Raw genomic sequence first — 26,695 nt, 5'->3', positions numbered from 1 at the left:
TAAAGGCAACTCCTTTTATTTCTCCCCCCCATTTACACTATCAACAATGGAACGTTTCCCTCGGCACACGCGCACACAGCAAATCAAATGGCACAATAAACATGTTTAAAAAACAACTTAGACAAGAATGCAAGAATTCATAAAATTAAATAACATATCATCAAGGTTATGAAATGCATGGCAGAGGTTCACCCAGGTGGTCCATGTCTTTGTGTATCAGTACCACGTGTGGAGCACCAGATGGCATCCAGTGGAATGATTGTAAACAGGAAGAGAACAGACGTCTCTTGAGTTGTCTTTTGTCGCCTCAGTGGACGGACGGGAGATGACGTTCATGTTGGAGTAATGTCTCGAAACAGTTGCAACATGCGTGGGAAAAGAAGCGAGCGGCGATTCACAGGTTGGTCTCATCCCACGTGGGGTCGTTCATGCTCTTCAACACCCTCCTGACCACCTTCTCCAGATCTTTGCGGGCTCTCTGCTCTTCCTCAAGCGACCTTTTCATCTTCTTGTTGTCCTACACAGAGACAACACAAAGTGCGTCCTTGATTCGTATTTTTCGTTTGAGGCGTGTTGAACTATACATCGGGGAACATACACTAACGCCTTGAGATACGGGTGACCCGACTTGCAAGTTTTTGGAGACACATGGAAGCGATTTTTAGGTTTTTGTCTTGTGAGCCAAACTTTTGAGATACGAGCGCTATATTGTGGCAGTGAACTCATCACTTCACAACATGCAGCAATTTGGCAGAGTGAAGAATTCTTGGAAAAGCGGCGAAAGCCGTTTAGTGGTACACCAGTTGAAGTGTATTGTCAAATGAATCACAGAACAAAGAGATGACTTGTGCATATTAAACAACCACGTAGCTTTTGCCTGTCGACAGAACATTTAGCTGAATACTAACAACCAAAACACTAATGATGGGCTGTCACAATCCTTTCAGTAACGGTTATTTGAATACAAATAGTAGGTTGTGATGTGGTGACAAATAGTATGATTATGGGGTTTAACATCTTTGAGCAAACTTTGCGTATTATTTGCATCTCGCTAGGCTGAGCTGAGTGTCTTTTGCTTTAGAAAACAAAATATGGTCAGCATCACTTATTTGAAACAGCAGCTCAGGCCATCATGACGGGCAAGCCAGGACTCACCTGCTTTCCCTGCTGCCAAGTGCAAAGTGAACTTGTGCCACACCAGCAACAGCTGTTTTCATGTTGGAATTGAAATCATTAAAAAAAAAATGTTTGTGATTTTGCTGCAAGATGTGCTCCAAAATATTTCCTTTTCTTCATTTCCATCATGAAAACAACACCAACAAAACATTAAGCTAGCAGAAGCCACATGTGATGTCATAGTAAAGGTGTAGTGGGATGTTGCTGGGGAACTCCGGCAGCAAAAGTCTTTCCTGCCATGGTGCAGACGAACTCTTGTGAGCCATTAATCATTCCTGACCTTGATAACAGCAAACAAACTAGCCTCCACTTTATCTCTTTTAAGTCAGCATATCACTGAGGTGGGAAAGGACAGAGCTAACATGCTAACCGCTAAAGCTATGCAGTTACAGTACATTGAGAGGCAGCCAATCAATATTGTGTCGATGAAATGTATTTCTATTAATTGGATACAGTTTCGTTTTTAAGACTCTTTTATTTGAGGATTTACTGCTTAGGAGTCAGAAGATATGTTACATTCAAACTCAGATATTTTGCATTTGAGAATGTTCAAATATTTGTAACATTGTCTTGTACAGTTAAAAAGCGGTGCGATTTGTTCAGCATTTACCTGTTTTAGCTCTCGTACCTCATCCCTCAGGGCATACACCACATCCACAAGGCTCCTTGAAAGGGAAAAAATCAAATAAGCTCTCACTGTCTTGTGGGGTTCAAAAAATATTTGGATTTTGTTTTTTTTCTTTTCCTAATTTTTCTATGAAATTCGTCATTTTCATTTCTGGCATAGAAGTTGTTAAAGGTCACACTTTTTTTCATAGTTTGGCCAGTCATTATGTAGGTGTGATTTGTTTGTTTTAAAATAAAGACTTTGGACTGGCAAAGTCCCTGTCCTGAATCGTCTTGACTTTCTTTTTGGTGCATATTTGCCAAAAGGGCGTCATTTAATTCTTTGTCTTTTGCCTGAGAATACCCACATTTGTTTGATTACATACATGGTCCAAATATTTGGCTCATGAGCTCAAATGAATGTGATCAAAATAAATCCATCCACCCATTTTCTTTCTTATCCACGTTTGGGTCGTGAGTAAGCTGGAGCAATACGAGCTCACTTTGGAAGAGAGGCAAGTTACACCCGTTGGTGTGGAAAGGCCGTGTTTACAAGCCTCCAACCAATCACAGGGCACATACTGTGTCTTGTGATTGGATCCGATTGGAGTGTGCAGGTATACCTACAGTGGCCAGTATATTAAGGGTCAAGGGGGGGTCAAGAAAGAAAAAAAACATAATACTTCTCTTCCACTGCGCTTTGTCCGTTGCGACTTGAGTCATCGAGCAGGACTTTCTCCTCACCGAGAACGATCATATGCAGCCCCGTTTGTGTTCTTGGTCCTGTTTAAAGAAAGGGAAAAAAAAACAAAAACAGTGCTTGGAGACTTGAAACGTTTCTGCATATCACCTTCTCCCAACGGTTGAGTGTCCGTTTACAAGAAATAACGCCATTTTGAGAGCAGACATGTTAGTCGTGAACACAGACCAAGACAGAAATGTGCAAAGGGGAAACAAACGTGAAAACTCCTTCCAAAATGAAATGATGATAAGTCACCAGGAAGCACATCTAGCAAAAGACAAGATTTATTCCAAACTCACAATACAGCCATTTTGCGACTCCAAGTGTTGAGCAGACACTGTGGAGGTGTCGTTAGTGAGTTATTGAGACACGGTGCACGTACGTCAAGGACAATGACGCTTCAAGACAGACTTCACCCTGCATGTCCCAAATGTTGACTCCACAGAATACAACTGTCACAAAGCATAGCACAATATCGGACAGTGATATTCCTACAGATCGCTAAATTGACCCCCCACACAAGGTTAACAACTATTATTTACAGGAAAGGTACAATGTGCTCATTCCACTTTTAAGCCCGCTGGAACAGTATTGCCAACAGATTGAGAGAGTTCAGACAAACATTTCAAACCTGCCTGTCTCGGACCGTATACTGAGATCGAAGGAGTTCATACATCCACTCCACGCCCATTCTGAGTTTTGAGCGTGTTCATACATCCATTTTAAGCCTCACTCGGACGGCATTTTGAGACTGAACAAGTTCATATAGTCATGTTGCTGTTCATCTTTTTTGTGATCCTTACACAATGCTGACGGAAGTGCATTTACATCACATGACTTGACTTTACATGAACACTGAATATTTCATAAGTCTCCCTTTCAGAACTATATCATACACACTAGGTAGACGACAACAAAAGACACATTCTTGCTCCGCCCACTGTCCTGTTACATGACTGTGCAAAAATAATTTAAAACGCTTCACTTTTTAACCAAACAAATAAAACAAACAGCACTCTTCCATTTTGTAAACACTGACATACAGATTAAAATAAATTAAAAAAAAATACAAAATAATAAAATAGAGTGTAACATGGACCATTATATATGTCTCTAAATAGATGCCAACTCCAGACTTTGTTTTCTTTTTTTTTTTGTACCAACACTGGAAAAATACTTCTTCATGAAAATAGTGACAAGCCACACAACACCGAGACATGGCGGACTCTTTTATGAGGCTAAACAACAGGCCAGCACGTTAGCTCATCATGGATGTCCGTCTTTACGCAATCTTATTCAAACTTTGACTGCTTTTTGTTGAAGACATTACTGTTTGGACATTTTGGGAAACGTGCAGTCTCTCTAAATAACACCATTTTAAAACTTGTTGTTTTTTTTTATTTGCACCGTTCACAGCTGGATGTAGCCAAGTATATCTTCACCTAGTGGATGAACTAGAGGGAGAGTTTTACAGCTAGAGTTATTTCAGAAAGACTGTGCATGTGAGCTAGCCTGGTTCTGTCTAAGGGGGTCCATTCTTCAGTAGGTCTGCCTGTTAGCTCCAGATTTATGGAAACAGTCGAGTAAACAGCTGACCATACGTCCACTTCCCAAAATGTCGAACAGGATTTGAAATTGTAGGACAGTACCATCCATGAGAAAAAGGCATTCCGTTTCCAACGGTGTCGCTTTTAGGGTTTCATTTGATGTTCTCTCTCTCTATTAAAGCCATTATGACCACATAACGAGGGGAAAAATGGGAATGCTAAGAGTTTGCTGAATTGGCATGCTGCAGCATTTAACGACAGCAGGGACAGAGAACATGGCTGAAGCTATTACGTGTGCCATCTGTGCTATAAGTTCCAGCATACGCGTTCTAAAACCGGCGACGGGAATAGAAACCGCACGCCATCAAAGAGAATACACTCGTTCCTGAACTACATCTGAATATCAGACAGGAAAAGCTAAGTCGACACTTTTTTTTTTTGTGTGTGTGTTATTCCACCGTGTCTCTTTCATGCTGAGTCTATGGGGCAAAAATTGAGCTCCCCCACGTTTGGGCTTAAACGAGGGGATCACATTCAAGATATACAAACAGAAATAAGCAAACGCTTACTGCATGACGGCTACAGAAAGAGAGGAGGCACATAGAAGGGGGAAATGGCAAAGGCAACAGGGAGCTGCGATAAACGTCCTCCAACGTGCCAAAAATAAATCAAGCAAATAAGTTAACAAAAACAGCAGAATAAATACAATTAAAAAACAAAAAACTGATCGACCATTCAAGAGGTAAGCGCGCCCGGTGGCAGCAAGAAGAATTCTTTAGTTTTGGTGCGAGATGCAGCTCTTGCGTGGCACCGAGCCCATTCGGTAAGAGTGGCTGGTCCAAATGGAGTCGTAGTCCGAGTCCTCCGAAAGGTCGGAGCTCAACTCCGGCCGCGACACGCTGCTGCGGCGGCCCGGCGAGTCCGCGGCGGGCCGATCCGCGTCGGCCAACACGTGGTTGTGCATCAAGTCGGTGCCCTGCCAGGCTGGGATGGGGATTGGGGGGGAACGTGGTGGGGTTGCACGGGTTTGCATGCACAACAAATGCAAATGCACGATGGGACAAAGGAGCAAATGCAAACGAAGAGAATGGAGAGAACACAAGAATGGAAAAAGGTCAACCGGAGCAATGAGGAGAGGAGGGAGATAGAAGAAGGAAAAGAAACCGTTAGAAGGCACCGCTAAGGACGTCAGTGTTAATAAAGGTCAGCAAGACAACGGCAAACAGATCAAATAGTTTGTCCAAGAAGAGGACGTCGGTCGAGGGCAGCAAGAACAGCGAGTTGGAGACTGTGGCCATCCAAAGCGTTGCCATGTGCTTCTATTTACATTTCAAGCTTTGTCGATTCCTCAAGAGTTACAATGATGCAACAATGAAAGCATATTTCTTGGTTTTGCTTTTGCAAATTGGTACGTTAGTCACAGTTTTTGGGTGGGGGACAACCGCTATTATTTGAACATAACAATAAATAAAGTTGAGTTGTTCTCAAACCAAAGCAATTAAAGCAGCACCAGGTAGGCCTCAAGAACCACTTGCGGAACCTTACACGCCTGATCCAAAAAAATAGCACACCAGGAACGGGACATTGTGATTTCCTAAGAATGTGGGAGAAGTGATCATTTGAAAAATAATCAACACTGGTAGAGATACTCATAAGAATAAAGTGTTTCATATTGATATATATGTTTCCAAATGATTGCAGAAAATCATTTACACGATAGTATCTTCACGTTCACATCAATGAACGCATAAATGACCACCATTAACGATTAATAATAACATACCATAATATATGATTGAAGGTCATTTGGTAACCAGTTTGATATCTCTGAAACGGTCAAGTTGTGAAATTAGGTCCTAATCAGAAGCAAAGAACGAGCTCGCTCTCATTAAAATGTTGGCGACTAATTTACATTGGCGCCACCTGGTGGAAGCTTGCTGGTGTTAGCTTTAATTCGGTGTTTTGTGTTTGCCCCCTACTTTGGTTGAGATGTCCAGTTTTGACACCAGTCCCGCTCACTCAAAAGTGACATTAAAAGGATGTTTTTGCTTCTCTCCCAGAGCAGCTATTAATAGCATTGTGTAGTCTATGTTAAAATGGCCCGTATTCCCGAACCTTTATCATGTGTAAATGCCTAAAGGTGAATTTAATGACGACCATCTTTTCATATTTGTTTGCCCATGTGCAATGTGACGCCAGTTTCACTTTGTGCTAGCGTGTTTATTTAGGCCCACGTGTGACGATATTGAGATGATCACATGGGATCATGATTGTGTACATGCTAGAAACCTGATGTTGATACTTTCCCATTCTCTCCAATTTTTTAAGTGTGCTTTCCCACCAACTATCTACATGCAATGACGAAACCCTTTTGTCAATTATTCGCAGCAGGGCTACGGTCTTATCCCCCGCAAACAGCAGGGGTTCCCTGTCCTAGCTAGTACAGTATAGTGAGGTACAGTCATACAGTCATGGAAATTTCCATTAGAAAAGCCGCCAAGCATACCTTTCCCACTTTCCATCATAATTATTTTCGTAGCAGTTTTTGTAGGGTGGCATTAAAGACAATGCTGTCAATTAATTTTTGCTAGATGGAACCTTTGGAGGAAGCACATGTTGAACGCATATTCCACATCTCAATGAAGAATCAACAAGTATTTTTTTTTTCTTTCTTACTGGAGTTGAGCGTCTGCCTGGTCTTGGCACTGGTGCAGTAGGCCTCAATGACTTTTAGGATCTGGGCGTCTTCTTCCAGAGCAGCGGTACCTGAAGGTAACAGTCGGTTAGGACCTCCTCATCAATGTGGAAGATAAGAATGTTCTGTTTTGATGGACACCGAATGATGAGAGGGATAAGGTTAACAATTACAACACTTATTATTGTGGTTGGAGAAGACCTGCACTGCATCACATTTTGGTGACAGTACACAAACAACCTGCATATATGGAGCAGGAAGAAAACATACTCTTCCTCAGGGCAAACTCCTCCTCAGATTGTTTCCTCTCGGGCTTGCGCTTGGGAAGGAGTTTCTTGACACTCTTGGGACTTTTACTCAGATCCTGCACACAGAGCGATGGCGACACTTAAAGATTCCACAGGAGAAATGGACAGCAAGTCATCAACTAAGATGAGTTCATCGATTTCACTACATGGCAGCAACAAACAAAGGGCAAAATTAAAGCTTAACTCGTTTGCTTGACAACAGGCTATCGATGAGGAATTAGGAGGGAGAGCAAATTTGGTGCCGATTCGAACTAGAAAATAAATATATCATCATGCTTTGAAAATCTAGTAGCAAAATAGCATGAAATCTAAAACAGAAAGGTGGAAAAGTGAATGGACCCCAAAAGAAGTTGTGTTCATACACAGAATAACTTTGCTGGACCAACCATGCTTGCCTTGACCTGTTGATTTCTCAAACAACAAGTCAAGAGGCTGCTGTATATTTATTTTGTTACAGCCTGAGGTTCAGCTACATTACCTTGCTAATTTGGTTGTTTTTATGTTTATACTTGTAATGATAATATATTCTTTTTACATAGTATCCATCCATTTTCTTGACCGCTTCTTCCTCACAAGGGTTGCTGGCGCCTATCTCAGCTGGCTCTGGGCAGGAGGCGGGGGACACCCTGGACTGGTTGCCAGCCAATCGCAGGGCACACAGAGACCAACAACCATCCACACTCAAAAGCACAAGTCAATAATATTTTCAAGAATTTCGTCACCGATTAGTTGAGAGAGAACCACATCGTTCTCCACTCAACAAAAAATATAAACGCAACATTTTTGTTTTTGCTCCCATGTTTTCTGAGATGAAGTCAAAGATCAAAAACATTACCACACACAATATCACAATTTCCGGGATAATCCATCCCACTGACTACTTTTCTGAGCCCCCCCCATAATAAAACAAAACTGCACCTTTCAGAGTGGCCTTTTATTGTGAGCAGTCTAATGCACACCTGTGCACTAACCATGGTGTCTAATCAGCATCTTCGTATGGCACACCTGTGAGGTCGGGTGGAAATCTCGGCAAAAAAGAAGTGCGCTCTATGACAAATTTAGACTGGTTTGCGAGCAATATTTGAGAGAAATGGTGTTATTGTGTATGTGGAAAAAGTTGTAGATGTTTGATTTCATCTCAGGGCGGCACGGTGGATGACTGGTTAGCATGTCCGCCTCCCAGTTCGGAGGACTCGGGTTCGAGTCCGGGCTCCGGCCTTCCTGGGTGGAGTTTGCATGCTCTCCCCGTGCCTGCCCCTGTGGGTCTTCTCCGGGTACTCCAGTCTCCTCCCACATTCCAAAGACATGCATGGCAGGTTAATTGGGCGCTCCCAATCGTCCCGTCGGTGTGCTTGTGAGTGTGGATGGTTGTTGGTCTCTGTGTGCCCTGCGATTGGCTGGCAACCAATTCAGGGTGTACTCCGCCTACTGCCCAGAGCCAGCTGAGATAGGCTCCAGCACCCCCCCACGACCCTTGTGAGGAATTAGCGGTCAAGAAAATGGATGGATGGATGGATGGAGTTCATCTCATAAAAAATGGGATCAAAAACAAAAGTACTGCGTTTATATTTTTGTTGAGTGCAGATTTATACAAAGTGTACTTGGGTTTACATCGTAGTTTTTTCATTTTATTTAGAAACCTGCACTAACGCAGTGCTAAAACCATACTAACTACACTAAGAAAAACCCTTTTAGGCCGCGAGTACAAAATAAAAAGAAAGTACATTGTTAACTGAGTGTACCTTCTTGTACCAAAGGACAACAAATCCTCTTATGCCACAGTTTAAACTTCATTGTGTTGGGTTTAGCCTCCAAACCTTGGATGTCGGGAACAGAGTCAATCACTGAGCCCCTGTTGTTAGCGATCATTTGGACCCAAATTTGAAGTTACCAACTATGCTTCCTTGCCCCATGAAGGGATATTATTTGTTAAGACTGGAGTTTAATTGGAATTGTAGACAGAAGATTTAAGAGTGGAAAAATACACTTTCTTTCCTATTTTCCACTATTCAAAATGAACTACCGGTAATGATTGCTAATTTTCAGATGTATTTGTTTGTTTGTTTGTTTGTTTGTTTTTTCCCCTCCCAGTCCCCACCCCTCACCTCCTTGTAGCAGAGCGCTGCAGAGGGTCGCAGTGGGGGTGCAGGCCGCAGGCAACTTAAGCTCCAGGGTTTGGGGGTGTTGGGAGGCTCCAGGGGGCCCCACATCATGGTGCTGTGAGACGTCCCATGGGAGGAAGGGTGAGGGAGGGTGTGGTAGGTCGGGGCCACCGTCATGGCCCTGCCCTCTGCGTGCCGGGACGGTGTGACGGGATGGGATGGAAGCTAAGGAGCCAAAGTGTTGATCATGAATTGGATGAAAACAGACACGTGAAAGGCGTGTGTGATCCTGACCGTGTGGCAGGGAACCGTGAGAGGTTTGTGGCTCGGCGCCGTAGCTGCAGTGTGCTTGATCTGCCGCGTTAGATGCTCCGCCCAGTCCTGCAGATCCTGCTGGTTGGCGCACGACACCTGAAGACGCTCAAACATGGGGCCTGCCCGAAAACGAGATGAGAAAAGACCTTAGATAACACACGAGAAAAACGTTGGACGTCGACTCTGTCGAGGCGGTTTACCGCTGAGCTCAAAGGCATTTTTGTGGGCTTCGCAGTCCTCGAGCTTGCTCACCGACATGCTGGCTAGGGGCAGTTTTCCCTGGGGATAGAAAACGCCGCATGAGAAGTGAGATCAAAATAAATACGAATCGTGGGAGCGCATTCTTCAGCACCAACCTGGAATATGAAGCCGCTCATCCTGGGGCTGGCTGACAACATGAGGAGGATGTGGGGGAAAAGCATGAGGTAACGCTCACTCTTTTCCTGAAGGATGAAAAGGAAACAGCAAAGAGAGTAATGTAATTATGACCATATTCCAGAATTCATCCCTTTTGGCCCATGTGCCACTCCTTTCAAATGTTTTGTTGAAATCAGTTGAATCTTTTTGGTGTAATCCTGCTGGTGCTACTAAAATATGACGATAAACTGCAATGGAATTAATATAGATGGACAAAAGAATTGGTCCATGTGGTCTCAGCACCTACGGAAGTAAAACTACAACTTTTGTAATGCATATTGATAAAGGGATTTCCATATACAGTTGATGCTGAATAATAAAAATGGAAACTAATGTAATACGACTAATCTCAGGAGATATCTACTGACCATATTTCCCATTAAAAACGTAGGCCATTCGTGTTTTTAGCTGTCTAATGCCACATGAAAAGCCCAATGTAAACCATGGTTCAGGTGATGTTTAACTCGTTCACTTCCAGCCATTTTCACAGAAGCAAGCCCCTTCGCTCCCGGCTGTTTTACTGGATTTGGACTGATTTTGCAAGGCCCACACAATATTGTGTTCTATTGCTATAGAAAAAAACAACAACAAAAAAAAGCCACTAAAAACATATAAATACGTCTTTGGGACATTGGTAATATTTAAAATAGAACACATTTGTATGTTTTTGGGAGCAAATGAGTTCATGAGAAAAAGGATGCGGTGTTACCTCTGCCCCAGGGGTGTGCACCAGGACCTGGCTCATGTACAGGACAGAGCCCAGGGTCTTGATGTCGTCGCCCTCCCAAAGCCGGATGGATTCGGTCAGGATCTGCAGCTCCAGCTCCTTACGCTTGCGCACCTCCTGGCACTGCGCCTGACACGGCGGAAACGGACAAGCAGTCAGATTTCAAATCCTCATGTTAGAATATGAAACCAAAAGTTACGGGTGTTGCCCTTACAGATACATTTTTGAAAGTGGCCATGCATTTCAGGTTGTCACTTCTGTCAGGGTGATTCTCCTGAAAGACATCAAATGTGTTGTCTCAATATGACACAAGATATAAGATGACCTTGTAGATATTTCCACACCTCCATGTGGCGCTCCAGCTCTTTGAGCAGGGTGGGATACTTGTCAAGCCTCATGAAAGGTTTACTGAGGCCCGTGGTCAGGGTGAGGATCCCAGGACTGACGGCACCTCTGCCGTCCATGAACTCCCCCAATGTCTCGCTGCAGGACCCAATGGCAAAACAGTAAAAAAAAAAAAAAAAAACACTCCTGGCTGGCTTTAAACAGAAAGTGTCTTAAATGCATCTGATTTTTCAAAGACAGACCTGTGTTGCGTGAGCACGTTAACCGCACAGGGGTGGTTGGAACAGTAACCCACATACAGAGCCTTCATTTGGGGCATGAGGTTGAGGAAGAAGCCACCCACCCTTTGCTGAGTCTCTGGAAGCCTTAAAGAAAGAACAAGAAACATGCTTAGGTGCCACCCTCACTAAATAATGCAAAAACACACAATTTGGATGAGTCAAAGTTTTGATTTCACATGTGTTTCATATTGTGGCAGCACTGGCAATTGAAGTGTTTCTATAATATTGTAGCCAATAGATGAATAAGCAAAGTGTTCCTAATGGCATGTCCACATGAACATAGTTATTTTTAAATCACATATTTTCTGATGTTTTGGATAAAAAGTTTTCTTTTTCACTTTGTGTGTGTGTATGCGACTATATGGATTTTCAGGTCCCCTTTAAATACCATTCAAACGAGGAAAAATATTTTTTGAAGTAAGAAGAATTGGGACATTTTTATTTTTTAAATGATGTTTCCGTGTCTTCACATTTGAAATTGAAGCAACATAGCATTAAATCTATTTTAAATCTCACACTAAACTGGTTAAAAGAGGTGTCAGGATGCATGTCCAAAGCACTTGCTGGTGCATGTTTTCACTCCAAAATGGGGAAAATTGTTCAAATAAATAACAACAACAACAAAAATACCCAACCCGTGATGTATTAACTTATCTAACTTCATCTTTGTAGTACAGGGTGACCCAAAAAGATGCGTACCCATATTTTATTGGATAAAAAATCCATTTTTTAACGAATGTCTTTTCTGTTGCAGGACGTGAAAGGTGAACCTATGGATGATCCTTTGCAGCTATAGTTGCCCTGAAAATGTCTTGGACAAATCAGCAGAAGATATTCTCCCTGGAGACCTATTTTGCGACAAAATCATACCAGAGTGTACAGATTCAGTTTGGAAAGCGTTTCCATTGTCGCAACTTTCCATCCAAATCAACGATTGTTAGTTGGATGAAGAAGTTCAGAGAGCGTGGGACTGTAGTGGGCCTATGTTCTAAAGCCACAGGGGGAACGTATTCAGGAATGCAGGAAGAAGAGTGCAAGGACAGGAGAAAACATTGCTGCAGTGAGGGACTCAGTAGGACGCAGCCAAGAACTCGGAATGACAAGGGAGTCACTGCGCCGTGTTCTTACGTCTGATCTGCACCTACACCCATACAAGATCCAAATCAAGCAAAAATTCACTGATGCTGACAAGGAAAAGCCAGTAACAATGTGTGAATGCTTCTGTAATGTGCTTGAAAATGATGAAAACTTTCTTGAGAACGTTTGGTTCTCAGAACTTCTTAATCCAACTAACAATCGTTGATTTTGATGGAAAGTTGCGACAATGGAAACGCTTTCCAAACTGAATCTGTACACTCTGGTATGATTTTGTCGCAAAATAGGTCTCCAGGGAGAATATCTTCTGCTGATTTGTCCAAGACATTTTCAGGGCAACTATAGCTGCAAATGATCATCCATAGGTTCACCTTTCACGTCCTGCAACAGAAAAGACATTCGTTAAAAAATGGATTTTTTATCCAATAAAATATGGGTACGCATCTTTTTGGGTCACCCTGTACATAAGGCCAACACTAGAGGGCTCTACATTTATGTTATGAAACAGGCTGCTGCTGCTGCTGCTGCTGCTGCTGCTGCTGCAGTGGGACTGACTGTGCTGATGGGGTGGGAGTGGGGGGGATTTACTTGGTGCATTCTTCCAGTGACTGGACGAGCATCTGTTGGAAGGTGCTGATCTCCTCCAGGTTTCCCAGGATCAGAGATACATCGGAGCCGCTGAGCCTGGAGGCGGAGACAGTTTGTCACTGTGAAGCTGTTTTCGCTTTACACTCTGGCTCTGCGGACGTACTTTTCAAAGCTCTGAAGAGGCCGCAGGTAGTTTGTGAGGAGGGCCTGCAGGTCTTTGGAATATTCAGTCTCTGTTTCTAAAATGTTCTGCAACACCTGTAATGCAAAATGGTCAACTGAGGCAAACGATATTACATGATCAATTCAGAAACTAATGTTGAAACTGTGCAACATGCTTACCAAGTTGTAGTACGTCTTGCTAATGGCAGATGTGTCAAAGCCTTTAGGTGGACTTTTAAGGGTACCAGATTTGGGGGACACTTGCTTGTCTATGGAAAGAAAAACGAAGACAGGAATGAGCAGTTAAAAACTCCATTCAAGCCTTTAGACGGAACACATCTCAACGTCTGCAAAAAGACAAAGAAGGCACCCACCGGAGCCTTTGAGTTCACGGACGTAGTTGCTAGGAAACCATCCCGTCTTGCCGTTGAGGGTCCCCTCCCACCAGCCCCCATCCTCCTGACGAGTCACGCCTATGATGTCACCCTTGTTAAAGGTGAGCTCATCCTCGTTGGTTTGTAGGAAGTTGAAACGCGCCTTCACCAACAGCTGCTGCCCGCTGTTCTCTGACATGTCCTGGGGGGGGAAAAAAAAAAAAAAAAAAAAAAGTACATGACTGTGTGGTACACAAACGTGCACTGGGGTATTTATGTGGAAGACTTCTCACTTGGAAACTAGTTTCCTTTCCACTGAGTAGCAATAGTTGGATTGACAATGGAAGACATTTTCCCATCCCATCAAAAGGTACCAAAATAACTGATTTATATCATACCACTTTGAGACACCCTTCCGGTGGGTATTACAACCAACCACAGTGTCACTGTGAAACCGCAGTCAGTTATTTGGTTGACAGAGAATCGTCACTTCTGTGAATGCTGAACCATACTGAGGCTCGACAAACCAAACTGTGCCACGGCGGAAAGCTTTTCCAGTGCACAATATCATCTGAAAGCCATGGTACATTAAATGCATGAATGAATACAAAAACATGCTACAACAATGTATTTACTCCTCAGTAGGGATAGACCAGTTATAGGTGCCGATATCTGGCTTTTTTGACAAATACCGGCATCGGCCTTTTTATGATTCTGAAGGCTGATAAAGTTGAAATCTCTCACTGAGTGGAGAATGCAAACGTAGCAAATTTGGGGATTTCATCCGGATTTGGAAGATGTTCACAGGTAGTTTTTACTAACACGTCTATTGCTTTTGACGATACGCGCCAATTCAGTTCAATTGTTGTACTTACCAGACTGCGGAACTGGTTCTGCAGCAGCTTGGAGGATCGACCCAGTGAAGCCTGGGAGGCCAGAGACTCAAAGGACTTGATGCGGTGGGCGGAAGAGTGTCGGGCGCACACCGAATCACTTCCCACGCCGATATCTGGAGAGGAGAGGGCGAGAATAAAAATATCTCAGACCTGGTAGATGCAGTCAGCGCCCACACATGCTCATTGACGACTCAACTGTCCTCCAATACAAACACCCTCTCGTACCAACCTGCCGTCGCTTTATTCAGAGCCACCAGACTACTCAGCACTTTTGAGAAGTTGAGACCGAGCAGCAGGTCACTGGCCTCAAACGGCTGTGGACAAGACAGAGAGAAGCTTGAAAATGTCAGAAAACTTCAAACCTTCCCCCTCACAACACAGTCATCTATAATACTTCTGGTTGTCATCTTTCACAGGATTGATGAGGGGCGGGGGGGAAACTCGGCAGACTTGAACATCTGCAGAAGCCATCGAGCCGACCCTCGTTACCACACACTAGACACATACACGTCGAATTATGCGCTGACAAAGAATGAAGAACCCCAGCATGCTGAAAAGGCTGTGGACATCTTTTTTTTGTGTGTGTCAAGGCTCAATATCAACCATTTTTGCTTATCTAGCACCTGAAAATGTGCTAATTTCAGGCCATATTCTCAATCAGAAAAGCACATTTGCGGATGCAGTGATTGTCTTATCCACTTTAGTCTACCTGAAAATAGATGGGTGAACATCGGGGAGGTCATTACTTTGTTTTATTTACCGCCGCTTCCTCATTTGTCAGTCGGAGAGCTTCTTTGATTGGCTACATTCCGTCAAATGCCACGTCTGGTTCCCTAACACGCAAAGATTTTTGGCTGGAAATACCGGAGATGTTCATAATTTAAGATTGCTGGCCTCGACTCAAATCCACTGTTAACACACCTCAGAACTTAAGGATCATCTTGTAAGACGTAAGATTGTCGGATGTTTCACATTCTTGGTCAGGAAGGGGCAAAATTGGGACGAAAATTTGTCTTTATGTGTACCCAGCCGTAATCACGTGTTCTCTTCTCCAAATGGCTCTAGTAGTCACTCCAACACCCAGCAAGCATCATATTGCACGTCAAGTTTGGCTTCAACTACAACATACTGTACATGGCCACATTTTTGTACGCCAGGAAGCTGTCAAATTTATGTGGAGAGACTGAACAACTCATATTTTATTGAGCTGTTCAAAGAGGCACTGTGAGCCAGCTATCATATTGTTTTAATCGGGATATTTACGGAGAATAATATTGGCCTAAGTAATTGCTGTTCAGAAGGATGTAGTGAATTATTATGTTCCAATACAGGTTTGGTTTTACAAAGAGGTCACTGCTGAGGGCCAAGCCAATATGCTGTACTGTATACTGTAAGCCTATATTCATTTTTAATGTTGTTTTAAAAAAAGAAAAACATTGTCCTTTCAATAAATTGAGACATGGGTAGGGAATGTATTGTTATAATGAGATGATACACATTTAAAAATTACAAGTGGTCATTAAAATGACATCTTTAACACATGAAAAAATATTACAAACTAAAGTGAATTTTGTGCACAATTCACTAACTCGTCAGTAGTCACAATACACCCAAAACATACAGTATATGAAACTTGAAATCTTGTTCCTCATTTCCCTCCACTTTGCAAGAAATACAAATGTTGCTTGCATTAGCACCACTGTTCAAATGTTTGCTCGTCTCCATAGAGTAAAAATAGTTGCTAAATGATAAAGCAAAAACTGCACCAATTTCTGGCATCAGGCCGAAAACCTTATAAAGTCACAATTTTGGTCAATTTCATATTTTTTCAAAGATCTACATGATGGTCCATTCAATTTCACACATGCGGGTGTTTTGGTCTTGGCACTTTTTGATGGTGCCGTTTTTGGGGTCTCTTGAAAAGTAACCATTTTGGAGGTAGAAGGTTTGGGGCTGACAAAAGCAACATGTGAAATGTTTTTGGGGGGGTTTTTCCCCATAAAGTCTTTCTTTTAATGTTTGGTTTTAGGATATTTGAACGGGAGATATTTTTCAATAGAGTTTGTTTGTTGAGTTTGTTTGTTTGCATTCAAGCTAAATATGATGTGTGTTCTTCAAGTATTACAATAATAATTGAAGGGTTTTGTTTTGGGATAACCGGCCAGTGTATGAACTGCAGGCTGCAGCCTATCAGGGAGAACAATCACGACTTGTTGTGGAATATGTTGAGAGTAGCAAAATGAAGATGGATGCCATTCAAGCTTAATGTTCACATCAGTGTGACTCACAGTATGAATGGCAGTGACTGTATCTCGATGATGATGATGAGAGGCTCTTCCTGCGGAGGACTGTTTTGTTTTTGTTTTTTTTGTCATTCAGTAATGCTGAACTTGAGCCACTGAGATTTGAATCTTTGCTCTTCTTCCGCTCTGATTGCTGATATGCCTCAAGGAAACGTGCGGACGAGGCTTTGAGATTTTCAACAGTGTGACATTTACAAGTATACAGTATTTGTGTGCACGCTTTGCGGGCTGGAAGATTTGCAGAAAATACTCTTTTCATTGTGTGTGCTTGAAAGCATGTATTTCAACATGTGTCCTTTCAAAACGTTTTGCCAATGACATGAGAGACGCACGATGGGATAACAACACAACAGCTGCCTGATTCAGCAAATGTTGAATGTCACCACTATGGAGGCGAAACATTCTTGCAATAATGGTGGTCAATTGGATCTGCATGATCTTTGATCTAGCTTTTGATTTGTTTATTTTACAGGTTTTCTACGCAATATCTGGACAAGTCTAGGTCAGGGTTGCATACACACACACACACACGTACGTCAAAACCCAAAAGTTTTCCACCATTTCTGGAAACTATTTGCTTCAGATGGTTTCCAGTGGTATTGCAACATTTGGTGAGGTCCACAAACTTCATATGTCAGAAATCCCTCTGCATAACCATAAGCTCCCTATGGAGCCAAGGCTGAATGTAGAACCCGGCTAAGGAATTTTGACATTGCTTTTAGCTATAAGCACTGGCAATGATTTTAAAACTAAGTATGGTTCCAATTCAGAAAATGGATGAATGGATGTCTTATAAAAATAAAAATAAAAAATACAATGAGTTTGTTGCGCGTGTTTAGTTTTATCATCAACTCCAACTGATAGCTTACAAGCGCGCTCAGGGAGAATTTGTCTTCCATTTGAAATATTGAGAGATTCCAACTTTGAAATCATAAATCATCATGATTATCATTAAATTTCGACGAATTGTATAGTTAGTTCTACTGGCAAGTCAGAGCTATTGTTTAACAAAACATATCTCCTAAGCGTTCACGTCAGTATCACCACATGCAGTCTGACTGACGTACAAAACTGGCTTACATCTCATTACAGTACCACTGAACAGGAGAGGGTCAGTTTGCCACCAATTGGTGGCTTTCCAGAACTGTTAATAATGAAATCATGAATACAACAGGTAGAAAATCCAGAGGTAAGCCGAGGAACACCCAGGTATCCCCAGGAAGGGTTATATTGTAGTTACGAGTTAGACTTAGACCACTCAGCCGACTGCCGCTACTGCCACTGTGACCTGATTCCATACATCAGGCAGCCAAGGGATGAATTTGACCAAATCATTAAGAGCTCCAACGCCTCCATTCGTCACTCAAGACTAATAGTAGACTGGGGGTGCGGTTACACATCCTGGATGTATCGAGATGTAATGGCAGCTGTAATGAGGCCTTCATTTGTCAAGTATATCAAAGGTTAATAACTGCCATATTGAATCGGGAAGAATGATCACAGGAGCAAGTGCAAGACATAAGCAACATTTTGCAAACACAAACACGTTTGTGGTCAAAGCAGCTCTAGCAGATGCACCAATGTGAGTTCAGAGCGAGCAGTGGCACTGGAGAAGATCCAGCTCGGGTCTACAGATGGCCAAGTAAGCCCAAAACGACATGTAATCCTGCTCAGTCAAATGTAATCAAAAGAATCAATTCATGTGTTTCAACATCCTGATTCTCGTAGGCACCTATTAGCTTGAGCATCTGCTGAGATTAGGTATGATGTCATGTTCAATTAAAAATAGTCCGGCAATCAATAGCATGACATCGTAGCAGGACACGTGTAACACGCCAATGAATTAACAAAAAGCCTAACATGGTTCCATTTTCTTTACCTTAACTGTCAACAATAAAAGAACAAGGGAGGGGAAGGTAGTCCACTGGATTTGTTATACAGTGAGATTTCTTAGCGCCATATTCTCACCCAGAAGTGACAGTTTTGTCAACCAAAGCACTGGTTTAGCTAAGCTGTCAGTCACATCATTCTGTACTATTGCATCAACAGGAGTGCTACATAGCTGCACAGCCCACATACACATTGTAGGAAGGACCCTTTAGAGTGGAATTCTATACCGTACAAAAAAATATGTCCGGCGTCTGCTCAAACCACAGACCCATTGACCTTTAGCAGTGAGCCTACACAAACAGACTTGCTTTCCCCAATACAATCAGCAAGGATGTTCCTTTGCAGACATTTCAGCTGCGTAGGACTGCAGAAGGGCCCGTTTCATTCGCTCATTTTCTCTGACCCCAACTCGTCGGCTGGCGAAGCAGCCAAGAGGAGCGGCGCTGAGGAACACTGACTGGCATTGTCAGGAGGAGCGTGCTTCAATGACCCAAGTGTAGGGGCCAATCTACCGCCTTACACGACACACTACCCTCCATTTAATTCATTAGGGATGTTTTAGCATTCTGATCGGTCCTAACCCACAACTTGAAACTGTAATGATAAATTGCAACTGGCTTAAAAAAAAAATCCCGTATTTGCCGAAAAACAGTCACTGAGCCAAAATACCAAACAATGACATCATTTGAAGACTATAACGCAGGTCAATAAGTCATATCCCATTCAGCATATATCAAATCAAACATGCCCTCTCTGGGCTATCAGAAGCAAAGCAGATTAATCAGTCCACTCAACCTGATTGGCTTGGGCCCCGTTTCCACAAATCAGTACGGTTGGGTTCAGTTCAATGCACCTTTCATTACGGTTCCGTTGCAAAAAGGAACAAAATGTCAGACTCAAACAATCCCACACACGATTGTGCACTGGTATGATCCACAGTTACAGTACATTTGTGCAGTCAGTGTTATTTTTGTAATGAGCTGGAAACAGATGAATGACATTTAAACGTATTTCATCAGGGGAAACTGATTTGATATATACTGGACAGTGGGGCAAAATTCCTACAATATGATTTTTTTGTTCACATTCTGTCACTCTCAATTGATGAAAATTATAGACCTCTGTCAGACTCATCATTTTAACACAATTGGTGGCTGACTAAACACTCAAGCCAGATTGCGTATTTATTTATTTATTAAGCATAAAGCTAAATCTGATTGATATCTCTGCTTCAAAGACAACCAGTAACTCAATTTGAGTTTGCCAAAACAAAACAGTCATGTTTTAAAAATGCAACAAAAAACTGTGAGGGTAACGTTTTTGGGAAGACAAAGTAAAGAGAACCCCCACCGCAACTGCCATGTCGCCATGATGCATCTTCTGCACATTATGCTGTCACAAATATGCGACACTACCATAGGAGAGGGGAGGGGTTAAGGAGTTGGGCACAACTTGAGCCACAACCACAACAGATGGACCAACGCGGCAAGTCTATTATTATGGCCGGATTCTTTATTATCTGATTGACCTGTATGACGGCAAATTGGTGGTTAATTGCCAATAATTATCGGCCACCGATATTATTGTGCATCCCTATAAAATATGTGTCAATACGAGTTTGTTGATTTGTCTACACCGGTTTTACTTTACAGTGAGTTGTGTGTTTTTATGCAACTGACATCCCACTATGACATGGGGGTTGTATTCATTTTGTCAATGAAAAAAAACTGTATTCCAGAGGTAATTAGTTGCAGATTGATATTACTGAGAATAAATGGCACTGTGCTTGTTAGTTAAAAAAAAAAAGGACCATATAGATGCTACAGGACCTTTAATGATGGCCATTTATTTGATATTCATGGTGTGAAAATGTTTTTCATACGAATATTTACGAGAATCGTGACATTACGATGTTACCCAAAGCGTGCAATGAACTAGTTTGCATAGCCTTTGCAAACGTAACAATATTTCATCAGGCAGCACAAGGCGTTCAGTTGCCACCGTGATTCTTACGTGTTTTTTTATTTGATTGTTTAAAATTAGACTTAAACCGATCTGATCGGCTGTATCGGACAATATTAAGCATTTTATGCAAAACAGGTGATCGGCTGTAACGTCTTAATTTGTGATGATGATGGTGATACTGATCAGCTCTGCGAAAGAAGACATTGCTTGTTATATTTAATGTTTATTAGCATTTTTAAATGTACTGTTTATTTTCATCAGTGCGCTCCAATTTATGTATTTGTTTTATTGCCGCCACAGGAAGATAACCGTTGTAAACCAAAAGATTTGTGATTTCATCTGGAAACAAACAAACAAACTCCAATAATTTTCTTTGCGTTTGGGTTGGGTTGACAAGAAACATTGTACACAATTTGAAGATAAACGTTTTTCATTGGACAATGGCGAATAGGTGATGATTCCCCAATTTGATAAGCTGCTTTTTACGTGCTATGATTTTCTAGTTGAGGGCATGTCAGATTGTTTTGTTTTGTTAAGAGAAAACGTATAATAGTATTTTTTTTTACCCATTTAAAGTAAACGCGGTTTACCATGATCGAGTAGCAGCCTAGTAGTTGTGACAACAAAGCTAGGCATAAGCACATATAATTGCATTTATTAATAGTGCAAGTACTAAAAGCTTCTGCATATGTAAATTCAAATATGAGGCCTGTAGACAGGCAAAAAGGCGACTATTCCATCAGTGGTTGTCTAGAGATGTTTGCTATAATGTTACTAATGTAAGCCAGCCGGGCGATGGGTGCTTGCTCCCGGCTGCAGCCTCCTCCCCCCTGCCAGCACAGCGGCAAGCTTTGTTTCACCATCTCCACTTCAAGCGCTTTACATTTGCATTTAAAAATAAGCTTGGAAAATGTCAAAAGTTTGGCGATGCGCTAAACAAGACGCACGCCGAACTCTTACCTCGACGCGGAAAGATGTGCAGCCCTTGACAAACTCCTTTATGTTGCTCAGACACTCGCCGTCGTTCTTCGGCTCCTGGTAGATCTGCAAGGGACGAATAGAGCCAACATTAGCGGCACATTTCCACTTCTCCGGCTCGGGGTTTACTTTCCTTCGCCTTCTGGGGATTTTAATAACCTCTGAATATGGTAAATATAAAAATCCACAAACACACAGCGGAGCGAGCGTTGGAGCGTGTGACACCCCGGAAGGCTGTGCTCATAGTCCGCTGTGAACTCCCGTCGAGAACCGAAGACGTCGAGGAGCAGGGTTGGATTCGCATCGGAAGTGACGTCATCAAGATGGATTCCCCTTTTTCAACTGATGTACGTTGACAAACTCTTCACGTTTACAGAAAGTGGTGTAAAGTATTCAAACGGCGATTTTTACTCAGAAAGTGAAGGTAATTAAACACTTAGGAGCACCGCACACAATAGACCCTTCCAGCTGACGTCACTGCTTAGTTCCCGCGTCCCTCCCGGTGGGCAAACATTCCATAACAAATGAATGTAAAGAGCTTGATTTTCGGCGAGCGTTTTCGTTAAAATGTGAGTTAATATGTAAGTGTCACAAAAAACGTCCGGAGTAGGACACTACATTACTGTGAATCATTGAAACCAGCCGTGCGAAGACTCTAGCTACAAAAAAAAGAAGAAAAAAAAGAAAGTTGCCTCGCAGTTTCACGCTATCCACCGTGCTAGCCTTTTACTCCTCACTGTTTTCCGTCTGGTTTAGAATCCCTGCCGGCAGCCGAAAGACTGATCTCATCTCTCTTTGAGCCACAAGTTCACTATAATATTGGTCGCTGATTTATCAACTGTTTGACCTATTTTCTAGCCCACACTGATTGTTTTCTAATTCACTCGCAATGACGTCCTGACCACCACCGCTAGGGGCGCACTTCAACGTGACGTCACATTGGAAGGGTCTCTATATGAACGAATGCCAAAGACAACTTAACGAAGACTTAGGATTTTTCACATTTTAACCTGTTAAAAAAAGTGCCCCTATTAAGTGTTTAAATTCTGATATGTTCCATATAACTGTATTCTCAACTGTCAACTATATTTATTTCGTAGTGTTTTCTTTGTATGCACTACTTGAGCATTGGAATTTTGGGGGTGCCAATCAGTTTTTATGCTTAATGTGCTGTCTGTCATGTCAGTTTAATCTGCCCAGGATCAAGTACGGTAGTGCTGTCTGAGATAAATAAGGCCTGCACATACCGAGCGATACGGCCCAATCCACACATTGTCACTGGTTTCATCGGTGTTTGATGGCTGCCACTGCTGTTCATGAGATTGAAAATTTGGTAAACTGTGTTACAATGTCGCAGATGGAAAAGTGAATCCAAAATTACATGTCGTAAAACAGGACCACAACCAAAATACAGGTATAAGTGAGAGTCAGCCAGCTCCCACAATTGCCAAATTGTACAACACATTATACTGTACATATTCATTTTTTTTACAATAATCCACCCCTCAATTGTAAATACTGCTTATTCTTTTCAAGGTCACTTAGGCCTACACCGGCTGATTTTGGGCAAAAGGCAGACTACATCCTGGACCTGTGGATGAAAAACCAAAGCACAGATCTGTCCTGGAAATGCACAATTGGAGTCAATGAATGAAACCAAGAGTTTTGATTATCTTTGATTTATTTCGTGCCTGTTTCCTCTTTGTATTATTATAGTTACACCGGCCAAAGTAAACTGCTTCTTGCTTGACATTCACACCATGTTGTTTTAGAATGACAAAAATGTCAAGAGTATTTGGTGTCTCAGAATTTAGTTGACTGCAGTTTTTCTGTTGAGGCAAGTTGGTTTATGTATGCTCGGCCAATCTGGTCTGGTGTGCGGCGGGGAATCGCCAACTGCATTTTTCTGACGATTGCCCGGTTCAGTCACTTTTGACCGCATTGCTCAGGATGCGGCAGGCCTAAAACTACATAGTACTACATAGTAATCTTTTGTATAGGGACCCAACTGCCCATATTGGGGGTTCTGAGAGCCCATACTCTGAGAGCAATACGGTTGAACACCTTCTCCAAGTCTACAATGCACATGACTGGTTGTGCAAAATCCCATGTACCCTGCTGCGTGTGTAGAACTGGTCCATAGTTCCACCACCAGGACAAAAACCACACTGCTCCCTCTGAATCTGAGCTGTGACTTCCTGATGTACCCTCCTCTCCATAACCCCTGAATAAACCTTACCAGGGAGGCTGAGGATAGCCCCCGCAACATCCAGAGCCATTAGGAACTCTGGACAAATGCATCCCTGGAGCCATGCCACCGAGCTCTTTGCTCAAACCAACTTGGTGACCTCAACCCCAGAGGCAAGAGAGCTTGCTTTTACTGCCGTATCTGTTTTTGAGACTGTACTGTGTGGCTTTAAGAGGCACGGTAGCGTGGTGAGTGACGTGGGCGTCGGTGAATGAGAGTGTAGTTAGCTATCCATCCATTTTCTTGACCGCTTATTCCTCACAAGGGTCGCGGGGGCTGCTGGCGCCTATCTCAGCTGGCTCTGGGCAGTAGGCGGGGGACACCCTGGACTGGTTGCCAACCAATCGCAGGGCAAGTGTAGTTAGCTATAGCTGTTAAATGCGTGTTGAGCGACTCTGCATTAGTTGTGGCCATAAACAGTTCATTTATGAATGTGTGTTTTGCTCAAAGGTTCGAGGCGGAGATTTTGTTTCAACCTTTCTTTGTAATCGAAGTCATAATCGAGTCATACAGTGTTGCAGTCAGTGAAATGAGGCCCCACTGTACATAATCTTGGATGGATACATATACTGTTAGGCTGTCTTTCGTAGTGACTAAATATTTTCTCGTACGTTTTTACCAGGCTGATTTAGTTACCACTCTGGGGGCCCCTGTCGAAACGGTTCCGGGCAGTTTGCTGATGGACACAAACACCACACTGTGTCTTTAAAGGAAGAAAAAAAAAAAAAAAAAAAAAAAAAAAGAGGGGGTGGGTGGGAGGGGGTCCATCTGCGTTTGCCTTGGCAAGTCAATGGCGGCTTATAGCTACAGTATATGATCCACATCAGCACATCATGTTCACCCAGTATTAAAAGACGTGTAATAAAACGCATGCTATAATAAGAAATTTTTATGATTGTAAAGCATGTCCATGGGTGTTGTATTCTACGCACAACAATAATAATAACGTCGTGACCTACTAACGAAATCTCCTCATGGGCCAGTGGGCAGGGAGAGAAGCCAGACAACAAACCGCGTCGCTTCCACGAATGTGGGCAGCACACAGACACGCCGACCGACCTTATGCGGAAGGAGGGAGGGAGGGAGGGGAGACGCAAAACAATCGCGATCTTACTTTCTCCGTGGATCCGGGGCTGAGGCGCTCCAGGAGCCTGCAAAGCACCACGCCATCCTTCAAGGAGCTGTGCAGGAAAGCCTCCGGGTCCGCGATGCTCTTCTTGGGCGACTCGAGCACGCCGAGCGTAATGAGCCATGTCACCGTTTGCTCCGCCGAATTCATGTCCACATCCGAGTCGATGAAACGATGAAAGCGGCCGCGGAGGGACTGGGAGGAAGAGGGGCGGGGGCGGGCGGCCGTGTGTGTACCTCGACAGCTCCTGGCCCCGCTTCACGCTGTCATCCCGGAGCATCCACAGGAATGATGATGCACGCGGGCAGAATAGGAGATAGAGACGGGAGGAGGAGGAGGGGGTGCTCGGGTTTCTTCCCTTCTTCCGTGGTGTGTTTCCCCTCCCTCAATCTGTCAGACTCGATGCTGATGCCGCCAGCCGCTCGACCACTCGATGATGTCACGCACGCGTGGGGGGGGGGGGGGGGGGGGGATTGTTGTTGCAATCTAAAATGTTAGTCATTTTTCTGCAGCTAACTAATGTTTTAGCCTGGACGGGGGTCTACCCCTTCTTAAGTGCTCCCTTTCGAAAGTGTGGCTTTGCGTGTCTAGCACAGGCGATGTGTGTTATCCGCTTGGAAGCTGGCCTCAATTCAAGAGCAGCGGCAGAAATCAGACTTTTACGTCCAAGTCATGAAATGCTACAGTCCGTAACACAGGCTGCTGATTTTAGTGCTGGCGGTCGGATATGAACACCGAGTCAGGAGGATTTGACCTGGCCAGAGGTGATGTCAAAATGTCACATAGGCTCTGCAATATGGTTATTGTTTATCCAGAGAGGCAGGCAATAGGACAACAACAATTATGAAATGGTCCTCAAGGGGAATCTCATTTTATTCTGTTTAACACACTCATTCAGCCATGAGAGACAAAAATTCGAAGAAAACATATCAAAGCAGTAAGTGGTTGTCCGCTGTGCTCAGGAATAATTTTCATGGTCAATATTAGGTCTTGTAGTTAGGACTGACTGAATTCCACACAACAACAACAAAAATATTTGGAGCACAACTGAAGTTACACCCCAGTTGACTTCGAAAAAGATTGGCGTTTGACGGAGATGTATTTTAAGCAAATAGGATTTTCAAAATTATAAACTGGGATACGACAGTCTTGCTGAAAATCAAATATACAATAAATTGTTATCAGGAACTATTTCTAACAAATATAAACGCTGGTCAATCTGGTGACTGGTGGTTGTGCTATAGCTAATGCTGAATGCCAAATAAAAAATAAATGTAAAACAAAACAACAGAACACCAGGAAAGGACCTGCATAAAAGTGCAACAAAATGGAGCTGGCGAAATCCGCTGGGACTCAAGTACACAAGGCTCAAAACCCGATTAGACTGAGACGTATGTTCAACCTACAACTCAATTCAGCAAGTATCAGTGGACAAACTGACATTTTTTTCAATAGTTGGACCAGGGAGTGTGAAGAAAAAAAATATACACGGAAGTTGCGTGAAGTAAGCAGACTCCAATACAAAGTAGTAAGAGCGTTAAACCTTTTCAACGTTTCAGTTTTCCTGATTTTGGGGAGGGTGCATTGCTTAAATGGCACTGCATGATGCACTCAAGACAATTTGGAGTCTTAAATCAGCCATATGTGCATGTTTTGGGAAGGAGGATGGAAGCCATATAGCATCTTTTTACAAGCAGTTAGCTTGCTTGCTAGCTAGCCAACTGCACACAAACTACAGTTAAATCTTGGCTTACTGATGAAAAAACAGTCAGAACGAAAGTTTCTGACTAAAAATGAAAGTCGTCT

The 26,695-nt window shown here is 42.9% G+C and overlaps 1 protein-coding gene across 5 annotated transcripts; it reads right to left on the bottom strand.

Annotated features, from left to right (window-relative positions):
* arhgef7a (Rho guanine nucleotide exchange factor (GEF) 7a) lies at positions 1 to 25,420 on the bottom strand. Of its 5 annotated transcripts, XM_077535947.1 has the most exons (23): positions 24,875 to 25,420; positions 21,495 to 21,578; positions 14,606 to 14,690; positions 14,356 to 14,489; positions 13,481 to 13,682; positions 13,287 to 13,375; positions 13,108 to 13,202; positions 12,945 to 13,040; positions 11,223 to 11,345; positions 10,980 to 11,118; positions 10,850 to 10,909; positions 10,618 to 10,764; positions 9,848 to 9,934; positions 9,692 to 9,770; positions 9,471 to 9,610; positions 9,180 to 9,401; positions 7,037 to 7,130; positions 6,748 to 6,837; positions 4,883 to 5,055; positions 2,738 to 2,748; positions 2,466 to 2,558; positions 1,787 to 1,841; positions 1 to 517 (listed from the first exon to the last, which is right to left on the bottom strand). In XM_077535947.1, the coding sequence occupies exons 1-23, from the start codon at positions 25,037 to 25,039 to the stop codon at positions 395 to 397; spliced, it is 2,586 nt and encodes an 861-aa protein (XP_077392073.1). In that variant the 5' UTR covers positions 25,040 to 25,420; the 3' UTR covers positions 1 to 394. The 5 variants fall into 5 exon arrangements, 4 of the variants coding, with proteins under 4 accessions (XP_077392073.1, XP_077392069.1, XP_077392070.1 ...); XM_077535943.1 differs by lacking the exons at positions 2,738 to 2,748; positions 4,883 to 5,055 and having other exon boundaries at positions 2,466 to 2,565; positions 24,875 to 25,357; XM_077535944.1 differs by lacking the exons at positions 2,738 to 2,748; positions 4,883 to 5,055; positions 24,875 to 25,420 and adding an exon at positions 21,709 to 21,965 and having other exon boundaries at positions 2,466 to 2,565.
* Positions 25,421 to 26,695: the final 1,275 nt, after the last annotated feature.

This window comes from Festucalex cinctus, chromosome 11 (assembly GCF_051991245.1).
Source record: "Festucalex cinctus isolate MCC-2025b chromosome 11, RoL_Fcin_1.0, whole genome shotgun sequence".
Classification (NCBI taxonomy): domain Eukaryota; kingdom Metazoa; phylum Chordata; class Actinopteri; order Syngnathiformes; family Syngnathidae; genus Festucalex; species Festucalex cinctus.
Note: the sequence above shows the minus strand (reverse complement) of the source record. Positions and strands in the feature narration are given on the sequence as shown.